This window comes from Alligator mississippiensis, chromosome 9 (assembly GCF_030867095.1).
Source record: "Alligator mississippiensis isolate rAllMis1 chromosome 9, rAllMis1, whole genome shotgun sequence".
NCBI classification, from domain to species: Eukaryota; Metazoa; Chordata; order Crocodylia; family Alligatoridae; genus Alligator; species Alligator mississippiensis.
Window position 1 is genome coordinate 44,939,663 of NC_081832.1, and position 13,090 is coordinate 44,952,752.

Consider the following 13,090-nt stretch of genomic DNA (forward strand, 5'->3'; position numbering starts at 1 on the left):
TTGTTTTAGAATAACAAAAGCCTGGTAGCTAAATAGAGCCACAAAATCCTTAACTGTATGTATTAAAACCTCAGGTTCTTTTATTCCAAACAGTAGGATGCCTGCCCATCTAGCTAGCTCAGGCACTCAGCAGGCCTTTTTCTGTTGTATCTATGCACCTCGTAATGCCCATGAGGTACAGAAGTGCTGTCATCCCCACTCTGAGGAACTAAGGCATGGAGAATATAAAGCCCAGATCCTGAAAGGTATTTATACTCTTTACTCCCATTGACTTCAAGTGATTTGCCCAAGGTCAGGTGGGCAATCAGTGGCAGAACAGGACATTGAACCCAGGTCTCCTAGGTCACCAGCTCGGATCTGAACTACTGACATATCTCTCTCTCTTCACAGAAACCATGAGACATGATCCCAGTGACACCTGCCTCAGCCAGAGGGACTAGGCAGGGAGTGCAGGCACTTGCCACACAAAGGAGTGCTGTTCTATTGTTTTTTGAACTTGGCCTTGAGTTAGTAGTTTCACTAAACCCTGGACTGATCTTAACCAAGTGAGGGAGCACTTTACAAGAGGGATGGGGTGGATCAGCTGCAGCTTCCTCTTCATCTGGAAGCTCTTTCCTGAGCAGTCCAAGATTTGTATCCCCTCCCCACCTTCTTTAGCTGATAACAGCACAAAAGGTCTTACCTTGAGACTGGCTTTCCGAGAAGGGAGCTCAGGTGGATGCTGCCACATATACTGTAGGCATGAGGATGGAACTGGCAATGTCTGTCTCCCTCTCCAGCCTAAGATGCTTACTGAAGAGATTTGGCTGCGTTTTGGGCTGTTGTAACCAGGAATTTGCGCTCATTTCAGAATTAAGTAAAGCCTTAATCTAAATTAATCTCCAAGCATCACATCTGTGAGTAAAGGGCTATTCTGTGGACCCAGCTTCTTTCTCCACTTTCCTTCTGGCTGCATGTGTTTGCTTGTTTGTCTGGATATCTTTAAAACAGGCCATTGAAATGTAATGAGCTGGAAAGCCCTGATAGCTACACTGAGAGTCCTGTGGAGGCCACGTGTACAGAGCCACGCATTGGCTGAGGCCCTTGTCACTGCCACAGAAACCAGGCACCTGGCAGGTGACAACAGGATTGAGTGGCTGACACTGTTATTAGAGTGATGGTGCAATTGGAGGTGCCCCAGCATGGATGCTCCCAGGCATCTTAGGAAAAACAAAGCTGGAAACAAAGCGATGCTGAAGGCAGCGAGCCCAACTGATCATGAAGTAAACAAACAAGTTAGCCCCTTTCCCCCCACCTCAGAAATGCTCCTTTTGAGCCATTTAGTTTTTCATCATAACCTGCTCACAGCCCTCTCAAATAGCCCTGGAATCTAGCAGGGTGGTCCCCTCTCTTTGTACTCAGTGAGCAGTGTCCAGCATACCTCCCCAATCCTGAAGCTGTGCATGTCACAGACCCCAGTTCCAGAACTTATTTCGTTCTCAAAAGAGTAAAGTAACAGGGGCCCCTCCTGGCTACTGGAAGGGACAGAGAACAGCATTGCAGAAAGCAGGCAAGAGGGAATACAGCTTGCAGGAAAATGACCTGCAGGCTTTGAGCAGCTAATGAGGGGATGGAGAGCCCTTGCTGCTGACTGGGATAATAGGTAGCTTCTGGGCCATGGTTTCCAGTGAGCCAGGTTAGATGACTGCAAGGGGAAGAATGCAGGGCAACAGAGGCCCAGGCACAGGGCTAAGAGTTCAGGTTGGCCCTGATTCTGCTAGAGAAAGGAGCGCTGCTCAGCATCTTGGAAATAAGTGTTTTTCTGTTATAGCTGTTTGTCTCTGGAGTTCGTGCTTATATCAGGGACTTGGGTTGTAGCTACAGGGGTGGATGGAGGCCACAGAGAAGAGCTAGCAAGGCATTTTATATTGAGTGCTGTGGGCTGAGGGTCCAGCAATGTCTGTGGGGACTGAGGAGGTTCAGTGCTGGGGGAAGTGTGGGCTTAGAGCTTGGTGGGCCAAGGCTAGAGTGCCAGGCCAAGCTAGAACAAGAGTGCTTGGTGGGCTGAGGCTAAAGGGGCTGAGGCTGAGTGGGCTGATACCTAAGCAAGTGAATGGAATTAGTGTAAGACCTGTGAGACAGGGGTGTGGCTATGGGGAAGACTGGAGACCATGATTAGGGCTGTGATTGGTGCTTGCAAGGCATGGAGTATTTGGTTTGGGGGCCTGGGTAGGATTAACATACAACCAGGTTTTTCCAGACATGTCCTCTTTTTGGGTCTTCTGAACTTAGCCTTCCATGTTGATATTAATTATACATTAAGGTATGGCAAGCGAGCATAGTGTGGTGGTCTGAGGGATTAGAGTGAGCAAGACAGGGTTGGACTGGCCACTACAGCATGCCACAGCTGTCCTCCAGAGGTATACCCTATAACACATACCACTCTGACCCCTTTTGGTTGGGGAAATACATCTACTACGTGTGTTGTGTCTGGAATACAAAATGACGCAGTGCAACTTGCCTGAGTGTGAAAACAGATGAATGAAAGCTCAGATTTGTGCAAACTCCTCAGACATAAACTGTGTGATTGAAATCCCATCATTACATGGTCACCATTGCTAACTATTTTAGTATTCATTGTAGCAGCAGGAATACCCAGCTAACATTTTTATCCAAAAGTCAGCCTTACCGAATGCCAACATCTTCAGCAGTTTTCTGCTCAGCTTCTAAAGCCTTCTTGCTCCCCATTGAAAATTTCTAGTCTGTGCTTAGATGTTATTACTATCAAAATCTACTGCACAATGAAAATGTAGGGACACAAACAATTATTGGAAGCTTGAGTGGATCAAAACTGAGGTCCATGTCCATCACACCACTTCAGTAGGCTGGAAGACATCAAATACACTCAAAATGTAAACAGTTGAGCAAACAAACTACTTCCAAGTTTGGTCCAGCTTCCAGTTGGTGCATTTCCCACAACCTGGGGTTACCTGCTCAGCGCACTTATTAATTTTTTTTTCTCTTGGTTTCTAAACATGATGTAAATTCTGTATGCATTTATCACATGAACTTCAATAGCAAATAGGATTTGAGGCAAGTTAAATCAATGTTCTGCCATAAGTGTTGCAGTAGTTGTGCTTCTAAGTTTCAAATCTTATTTGCTTAGCTGTGTATGGGGGTTTGGCATTTACCATTTAGCTCACTGAATACTTCAGCATGACCAGCTTTAAAATGTAGCTAGGTACTACATCTCTCATTGAACTGGGCTCTTCCATGGGCATTGTTCTTGCAGTGATTTTCGACTCAATGGCTTCTTCAGTGCAAAAGGCAGCTGAATAACCCTGGCACCAGGAGCGTCTGCATTATTTTGGTAGAAGTCAAACTCATCAGGGGGGGCCAGCAAGAAATAGGGGATACAGTGTTTACCAGGTTGCCTGTTGGGGGAACTAGAAATAATAGCCACAAACTGGAAGAGAGAAAATTTAGATTGGACATCAGAAAAAAATTATTTATAGTGTGGGTTGCCAAAACATGAAATACGCTTCCAAGGGAGGTGGTGCTGTCCTCTTCCTTGGAGGTATTTAAAAGGAGATTGGATAGACACCTGGCTGGGGTCATCTGACCCCAGCACTCATTCGTGCCCAGGGCAGGGGGTCAGACTCAATAATCTAATAGGTCTCTTCCGATCCTAACATCTATGAAACTATAAAATAGGTTGTCTTCCAGACAATCCATCACCACTAGCTCTATACCTTTCACCTTCCTGCCCTTGTGTCCCACCTAGATACTAAATGGTGGGATGCCCTTGCAGAAGACAAGGGTCTCCAGTGGACCAGCCTGTATTCCACCTTAATTCCAGGAGCTACCAGGAATCCAGGTTGGTGGCTCCTGCCTGGAGCTATTCATGTGGGTGTGTACCTCACTTGCTTTAAAGATTCCCCAACATCTGTCCCTTTTGTAGTCAGAGGGAGACACTAGCATGTGCCTACCTCCTAAAGTTCTGGCTGAAGTTTCCCCCCCACTTCTTATTTTATGCACACCCAATATTTAACCCCAGCAAATCCCAGGACCTTCTGGGCTACCTCTTGGTGACAGCTAAACTGTCTACCTACCCGACCATCTACTAATTACCAGAATGTAATTGTTATGCAGTTAGTTGCCTCCCTTCCCCTACTGAGGGGGGTCTGTAGCTTCCAGGTGGGCCTAGACCTACTGCACCTACACAACAAATAGACCTGCCTCCAAGAATGGTCAGAGCTGTAGATTCTTCAGAGAAACATGCAACAATCGCAGACGTAGGCAGACATGGGATAATCTGCCCCCCACCAGGAAGGTCTTAATTTCCCTTGGCTGAAGACAGCAGGTATTAGCCAAACAAGTGGCACCAGAGTTATTGCACTGACCATATTATTCCTGGTTGGATTTAATCCTTTGTGTTTAGATTTCCCTGAAGCTGCTGCAGGGTTTCCAGAAAGCAGACCAGCAGCGTTATTGCAGCATTCATACTGACTTTACCTAATGCTGGGCAGTGATCTTGCTGCTAATATCTCATGCTTCCATCTTCCATGTATTTTACAGATATCAATTAGATATTAACAGCCCTGTTAGCAAGGAATCTACTGAGACAGACATACCCCAAAAGAGCCCTGACTCAGCAAAGAGCTCAACTTTAAGCCTGTGCTTATGGGCTTTTGCAGTCGATGAGACTTAAATGTGCTTTGACAAATAGGCGGATAGCTCCTTCCCTTCCATGCAGAGGGGTCCTTAACCCTATCCACACATGGGGTGCATACAGAAGTGACAATTTTTGCCCGATCTGGACACAGAAAATGGTCTATAGCCATGAACAAACACAAGTGCATGGCTGCAGACCACTTAAAATGAATGGCTGATTGGGCCATTGCATGAGGGTTCAGATGAAGATGTGTCAAAACATAGTGTCTTCTATAACTTGTGTCTGCACTGCCTCCCAGCCTTTGGGCTGTTTTCAGAATGGAAGGGAGGAAAGAGTCATAGATGTAGGGTCGGAAGGGACCTGAGTAGATCATCAAGTCCGACCCCCTGCCCTGGGCAGGAGTGGATACTGGGCTCATATGACCCCAGCTAGGTAATTATCAAGCCTCCTCTTAAAGACCCCCAAGGTAGGAGGGTCCAGCCCCTCCAGAAGTTCCCTAACTTGGTTCTCCCTGACCCTTGGCCTGGTGGAGTCTCTCCTGAGTCCATCCTGAATCCTGGTGGAGAAGATGTCCCAATCCCTGCACAAAAAGATGGAGGCAAAGAATTTGTTAAAAAGGTCAGCTTTTTCCTCTGGTGCAACCACCAGCTTGCCAACCGTATCCTGCAGGGGCCCCACGTTACCTGGTGCCTTCTTCATACTCCCTATGTATTTAAAGAAGGACTTTTTGTTGTCCTTGATCCTTGATGCAAGCCCTAGTTCTGTATCTGCCTTAGCTTTCCTAACAGCCCCACTACAAACCCAAGCAATGGAGGTATACTCCTCTTTGGTGATAGCCCCTCCCTTCCACTGGGTGTATGCCTCCTTTTTGGCTTCCAGGCATTCTCGTTGGGACTGTCACCCCCTGGGCTTGAAGGATCGTCTCCTTGAGGAACGACCACTCATCTTGGTGAAAGAGAGTGGAGGAAGTTTAGTTTGGGTTTTTTTCAGCCCCTACTAAAGGTAGGATGGCTGTATTGGAGCCCCCTGAGGTGTGCGTGTGTGGGTGGAGGGGCTCCAGTTCACCCATCCCACCCTCCAGCACTGGCTGGGGAGCCCCTAGAATGAGCTCCCTCTGCTCCTTGTCTTTCCTCCCATTCTGAAAACAGCAGGACTAGCAGGGAGGAGGAACCATTGCTAAGGAAACTGGCTGCAGGCTCACAGCCAGAAGCTTGATTCCTCTCTTCCCCTGGAACCAACAGTGAACTTCTGTTTGGTCTGGGGAATCGTTGTAATTCAGAACACTTCCTGCAAAGTGTTCTGAGTTACAGTGGGGAGCTGCACTTCTGTCTGCGCCTGTGGAGCTTTGTCAGGCAGGGTGAGGCAGAAAGGAGTTGCTGGACTGGGGTCAGGAGTAGACAAACCCATCCCTCAACCTCCAGTCCCAAACCATAAGTTCTTTACTGGGTGGCTGCCCTCCACCCCAGGCTCTGCTACATCCCGGAGGAATGCACCACTACTACCTCCACTGGAATCATCCTGTGGTGTGGAATCGGGGTACAGAGGTAGGGCAGAGGCACAGTTTCTCTGCAATGATATCCCAGGACTCTGCAGATACAGCTGTTTCTGCTGGGGGTAATCCTCATGCTGGCTTTGTTAGACAAGCTGATGGAGTCTTTTGCCAAGCAAGGCAATTCCTCCAGAGACTTGCCCCTCAGAACAGCCTTGGAATGACTTGTAAGTCAGGCAGCAATGATCTGGCCTCTTAGTATCACTACTTCATACAGATTTACCTTCTGAGACTTGCCCAAGGCCAGTGTCAGGATTAGAACCCAGATGCCAACCTTGTATTCAGTCCTAGCCCCCAAAGGATCTGTACACTCTCTAAGCAAATAAATGGCACATGGAAATTGGAGCCCATGGTGAGCTGGGCCCATTGTATACATTTTGTTGCTGGTTGCCTCCATTAGATTTCCTTTGCATTGAGCAAACTATGTCTCATATCCTTTTAAACTATAATGGGCAAAAGCATAGTTCCATGGCATGTGTTCCCCTGTGGATTCAATCTGTTTCCTTCTATTATTTAACAGGAAACTCTGAAAGAATCAACCCAGGCCAGCAAATTTCTCCTGACCCCTGCTTCACTCACGGTATGGACAGAGTTTTAGCAGGGCTGCACAGGCGCAAGTTGCAAAGAAAATGCCGGCACCAAACTTCTGTGTTCTTTTCTGGATATCTGGCTGTGTTCTCTTCCAAGGTAAGGTGTTTAAATCAGATTGCAAAGAGAAAAAGCAAGGGAAGTCAGATTTTTAAAGAGTGCAGCTCCTCTTCTCCCACCCCAAAAAACATTCTCAATCTGCAGCTGTCCCCAATGAAAATCTGAGCATTTTGTGTAGGTGCCCAACATGAGTGCTGAGCTCTTAAGATAGAAACATGGCTAAATTGAAGTTAGAATCACATTGGAATAAAAGATCTTGTTTTCTGTTTTAACGAAGTGCGTATTCATGTTGCACTGAGCTATTTGATAACAATGCATGGATGTTTGTATGGAATCAGGGCTGCTAGAACTATTGCAGTTTAAGATGTGCAGAATATTATGGTTCTGGACAAGATTCTGCTTCTTGATTTGTTAATTTCTTGTGAATGTAAACATGAAGAATGTAAGGAAATATAAAAAACGATTAAATGAGTATCTGAAGCAGCCTTTTTAGCCAAGCTAGGTTCTATCAATCAGTAGAGATTCATAATATTTCTGCTTCTAACTTTTCTTTAACATGTGCCTTTTGATGTTAGGCAGGGCTAATATAGCTCCAGAGAATGCGTTTACTATTTTGAAGTGTGGCCTGTTGTTTTTCCCTTTGTTGTGAGAAAGCAAGGTATCCATTGTACTGACAGTGTAGTAGCTGTGCTTCTGGATTTAAATGCATGCAGTGGAAGGTACTGTAAAATTACTGCTGTTATGCTAAAAATGGCTTCTGAGAGAAAGCACTCTAGGCTTTTTCTGGATGCAAGGTTTTTATGACAGAAAGATATGAAAAGCTGTCTGTGGATTATAGCTGCTATGAGGGTAATAATAGGATTGATAGGAATGCCTATCAGAAAATAGAGAAGAAAAACAATAATGCAACAGACTAATGGTCTTGAATCTCCATTTACAAGCTGCTTGATCATCATCTAATTCTCAGGAGCAAGTATTGGAATATTATTAGCCTAGATATTATTTGGCCACACTAATCCCTGGTGTAACTCCACAGGTTGGAGTGGAGGGATGAATTTTGCCCCATAGTCAGATGAGTGATTTTTTTTTAGATGCATTATTTTGTAGTCTCCACCCCACGCTATTAAGCTTTCTAGCAGTCCTAGACAATTGGTGTCTTGGCCATGGTGATAGCTTTTCCCATAGGGAGACACCTCCTTGCATGGTCTTGCATGGGTCTGGTATATCAGTCACATCTCTGTCTTACTTCTGAGTAATAATTAAACCCAAATTTGTCCTCTATCTATATACTCCAAGCAGATGGTACACTGGGTTGCACTGTGAAACTAATGTTATTCTGTTCAGTGCAATGCACAGGTTAGGATACTGAACTGGAAACTAGGAGACCTGTGTCCTAATCTTCATTCTGATACTGTTCTGTCCTGAGGCTGAACAGGGTGTGTCAATGCACTTATCTCAGTCTCTGCTTTTCCTATGATGCTTAGCCAGTTTAAATTGTAAGGTCTTGGGAGTTTCTGCCTATGTTTGTACAGTGCCTCTCACAAAGAGGCCCTGATCTCATTTGTGGCTTGTAAGTACTACTGTTATATTAATGGCATTATTGGTTCTTGTCATTTTACATTTGCAGGGTTTACTGTTTGGTTCAATTCGTTCTTCTGAGCAGCAGTTGCCCTTTTAATATTTTGGCAGAGTTAGTCTCATCTCATTATGGTGCCATGGATATGATAGTCCAGGACATGGCTCCAAAGTTTTGTCTAGTATGTCAGTTTTAATTTTAAAGCAAAATCCTACAGATGTATGTGTTACACACAACCTCATTTCAGCAGCCTGGTAGCTGGTGAGAGGCTTTCTGTATGATGGTGAAGTAGGAGGTTTAGTGAAAAGGGTAGAGGACTGGCCAGCAGTGTGCTGTCTCAGTACTATAATCAATCATATATCCATCATACTGAAGGGAGCAGCTACAGCCTGATTTGAAACAAACATAAAAGAGAACAACTGAATGCTTTGTCCAAGAACTGTAAGGATGGAAATAGCATGAGGGGAGAGAGAGAGAGAGAGAGAGGATTTGCTTTAGGTAGAACAAGAGGATATAACTAGAACATCTTGAGAGGACACTGAATAAGATTTAGGCATTAAACCAGCAGTAAACTATATTACACTGTGCCTTGTATTCCCAAGGAGAAGTGTTCACAACCCCACCGCATGGACCATTCCCTGACAGCCTGGGGATAATTATGAGCTGGCCAAGGTCAGGAAAAGGTGACAACTAGCACAAGGTAGAAAATAGCTTTCTAGTCCTGTGGGACTTTTTCAACTACTTTAAATGTTTTCTGGTCCTGAGTGTGGATGAACAGTTAGATTCTCTGAAGCATCAGCAATCCAAAAATACAATAATCTAGCGTGATTGTTTTGAAATATTTTGTACAAAATAAAAAAGACAAGTTTGAAACATGCTTTACCATTAATTACCTTAAACTTCTAACTTAAAGGTCATTGCAAACCAAAAAATGGAACATGTTCATGTAGAAAAGGTCAAAGGAGGATGTTTTTACCATTTCAAAATTTCTGTTTCAAATTTTTTCAACTAAAATGGAAGAGAGATCCCACAGAGACCCCCTCCCACAGCCAATTTCTTTGTCAATTAATTAGAATTCTACAACAAAAAAGTTCTAGCAAAAAATTCCCAGCCAGTATTAGTGATAACCTAACTTCAGAACCATCCTCTGGCTTTGGTGTAGATATGTCTTCAGTAATTTACACTACTGTGGTAGTTTTGTCACAGTAAAGGTTGCCAGAATTTGGAATGGGCTTCCAAGGGAGGTGGTGCTCTCCCCTACCTTGGGAGTCTTCAAGAAGCTATTTGGACAACCACCTAGCTGGGGTCATCTGACCCCAGCACTCTTTCCTGCCCAAGCCAGGGAGTCAGACTCAATGACCTACTGAGGTCCCTTCTGACCCTAACATCTATGAATCTATACTGCCATGCTCTATACTGCCTCTTTCAGAGATGAAATTTATGCACAACTACTTGAACTAATTATTTTCCCTTCCTTGGTTGTTAGAGGAGACAGGCAGAATTCATTGCCTCTCTTGTATGACAAGTTAGCCACATCTTTGTGCCTGAAATTTTAGTTCAAGAATATGGTCTAGATCCTCTTGGCTTTATATGTTAATACTGATTGGGATGAAGCGTACAAGCACTCCTGGGGTTTTGAAGTTTAGGGCCAGACTGATTTCCAGGTGGGCTCAGGAAAATTTCCCTTCTGAAATAACATGGCACAGTTGGCCATACAAATATGAAGCTTTCTCCCACCCTTTTCTCCTTGCCACCTTATTCACAAGATAGAGACCAACTTCAGGACAGCCATGAGAGTGTTACAGATAGTATTAGGCATTGTCATAAGAAGTGTCTTATTTCAGTCCATGCCAAGCAAGGAATCAAGTTTGGTTTTCAGCTCTTGCTCTCCAGCAGTGCAGCAGGATGCTCCTTTGGCTTTATTACTGGAAGTGCCCCTTTCCCTTGCCTACCCCCTTAACCAAAAAGTACAGGGCAGTCCAATGTGAGCCTTGTGAGGGAAGGAAGAGGAAGAAATAAAATAGGAGGATCCCAGGAGAACACCTTCTAAGACTTGCTCATAGAGCAGGTTCTGCCTGTTCCCTGATAAATACTTTCCCAGATTCCCCAGAGGACTCTGGAGAGCTTCTGAGAATAGTAACAGATGTCCCAGAGTCTGTGCTTCCAGGAATCATTTTATATCACAACTGATGAGTCAGCAGCAGGTGTCTTTTAGAGGAAATAGCTCCAGTAATCTCTGCTTGGAAATGCTATAGCCCCAAGCTAAGCCCAGAAATGAGACGTATGTCTGCCCTGTACAGCATCAGCAAAACAATGCATTGCCAAGCCTTAGCCTCAGGATTGGACAATGCAGCTACTAAGGTTTGCAGAAGGGTGAAAGTCATGTGAGTGACTGTCAGTTGGGAGATCTGAGTCCCATTGTCCTTCTGTCTTGGTCAGAATGAACTTCCCACCCTTTTGCTTTTGTGAGGCGGAGCTGCTTATATGGGTCCTGCTTAGGCCTTGGCTGAGCCATTCTGGACACAGGCCGGAGGAGCTGATGGAGTCAAATCCTCTCCAGTGTCCGAGAGCACTGCACAGGTGGGGTTGTTCAGACATGGAAAAAAGTCAAGGAAGATAAAGTGACAGTCTGGGTAGGAGCCATGAAATCTGGGAGAAAGTTCTTACATCCCATATCCAGTAAAGGGTCACTCCCTCTGTCTAGACCAGGGGTGTCAAATTCATTCGGCCCCCTGGGTCAGATGCGTGGTTGAGTGGTGTGGAGCCAGTTCATGGGCTGGATTGGACCCACAAACTGGCCCCACATGTCAGATGCAGTGTGTGTTTTGGAGTAGCCAGAGTGGGCGCTGCGCATAGCACAATCTTGTCCAGTTGCTCCAGAGCTGTGCTATACATGGAGGCTGCTCTGCAATTTGTGCTGGAGCAGGTGCTGAGTGCAGCACTCAGGGTCTTCTGCTGTGTCCCACATGCTGCCTGTGGGTCAACATGGGCAGCACTGGGGGCTGGATGATGGGATACCTGGGCTGGATCCAGCCTGTGGGCCCTATCTTTGACACCCCAGGTCTAGACAATACCTTGACTAAGTGAAAGCCCATGTCCTCTCCAGGACCCTAGGCCTTTTTATCCCTTGTGTTTGGCTGGTAAGGTCTCTTTGGATCAGTGTGAGATGACTGAACTTTTCAGGGCCTGGCTTTCAGCCTCATAACTCATCTAGCACCCTGGTCATGGCTAAACCTCAACCCTCTGGCTGGTGGCCAGGAGTCTGGGACAGTGACTCGTTTGTCACAGGATTATTTGTACTCTTGGAGTGCCTGGGTTTAGGAGTGATCTTCACAACCATCTTCACACAACCAATTCAGTAAATGATTTATTCTGTGATTGCACCCAGCAACTGGCCAGGACTCACTGCCACAGTAGCAGTGAAGGGGCAGGGAAGTTTCAAGGTAACAAGAGTTTAGATCCGCCTTCCCTCAGAGTTTGGATTGAAGTCTCTGGCAAGTGCCCTAGGTTGAACTTTGTATGAGTCACCTGGGCTTTGGCATTTGGAGTCTCACCTGCAGCTTGTTCCAGGTGACCAGATGCACCAGGAAGCACTGGAGCCAGGTAACTGTGCTCGGCCGGAGAGCAGGAACAATTGATACAATCCCTGCCCCCACCCAGTAACAGGTATAGCAGAAGCGAGCGTTTGTCTCAGTGATGTGAAACAGGAAGTGAATAAAGAATGATTAAATATATCCTGCTTTCTTTTCGGATGAGCTGAGCAGCTCTTAAAGTAACACAGCCACGCTGCAGTTGGCCCTTGTGTGAGTGAGCAAGGGAGGAAGAGGCAAGAAGCCCTCCCCCACCACTGTTATCTCTAAGAAAGGCTCCTTTGAGGTTCCCACAAATGCCTGAGGGCCAGCCTTGGCTCTGCTAACAAGCTGCTCCCAAAATGGTGAGGGGAAGTGTGGCTCTGGTCCAGATGTGCTCTGTGCCCACTGACTAGAGCTGCCTGGCCCCAGCAAGGGTGTTTGCACTGCATCCTCCCGTCTAAAGGCTAGCACAGTGGTTGGGTTCTCCAGGAGCAGCCAGGTCACCCTGCTTTATAGCGTCCCTGCTGGGAAGTGACTCCACAAGGCCTGCAGCAAGGAGAGTCTGGTATGAAGTCTTGAACACTCACTGGAGGAAACACTTACCAGTAGGGGCAAACGTGAACCCAGAACAGGACATCCCGCTCTCTAGCCTGTAACTTAGAAATTTACTCTTTCCATCTAATGGATCCAGAGCCTGGATTTCAGCTCCCTGGACTTTGGCAAAGTTAAGAACATAACATATAAGAACACAAAAATTGCCATGTGAGGTCAGACCAAAGTATCCTGGCCCAGTATCCTGCCCGTGACACTGGCAAGCAGTAGTGAGGAACAGTACAAGAACAGGGCACATGTGGAGCAAGCCATCCCATCACACCCTCCCAGTCAGCAGCAGACAGTTACATCTCTACTGTTGATGTGAGCTAGGAACCATCTTCACATCACATCTCTTGCTCAGCAGAGACAAGGACCTTCCTTCCTGTGGTCAAGATGAGCAGGACAAGCAAAAACAGGCTCCTAACACAAGGCGCCTCCTGGAGTAGGCCTGTGTAAGCTGTGTAAAGACCCCAACATGTTAGATTTCATAGATTTCT

At 46.0% G+C, this 13,090-nt stretch overlaps 1 protein-coding gene across 5 annotated transcripts in view; it reads left to right on the plus strand.

Annotated features, from left to right (window-relative positions):
• The first annotated feature begins 6,740 nt into the window (after positions 1–6,740).
• ECSCR (endothelial cell surface expressed chemotaxis and apoptosis regulator) overlaps positions 6,741–13,090 on the plus strand; it is a 58,850-nt gene continuing 52,500 nt past the window's right edge. For 2 of the 5 annotated variants that reach the window (XM_059733438.1, XM_014606581.3), the window contains exon 1: positions 6,745–6,890. In XM_059733438.1, coding sequence (XP_059589421.1) covers positions 6,833–6,890 — 58 coding nt within the window. In that variant the 5' untranslated portion in view covers positions 6,745–6,832. Of the gene's footprint in view, positions 6,891–13,090 lie in introns of all 5 variants that reach the window. The other 3 variants (XM_014606580.3, XM_019487119.2, XM_019487120.2) reach the window with 3 other exon arrangements.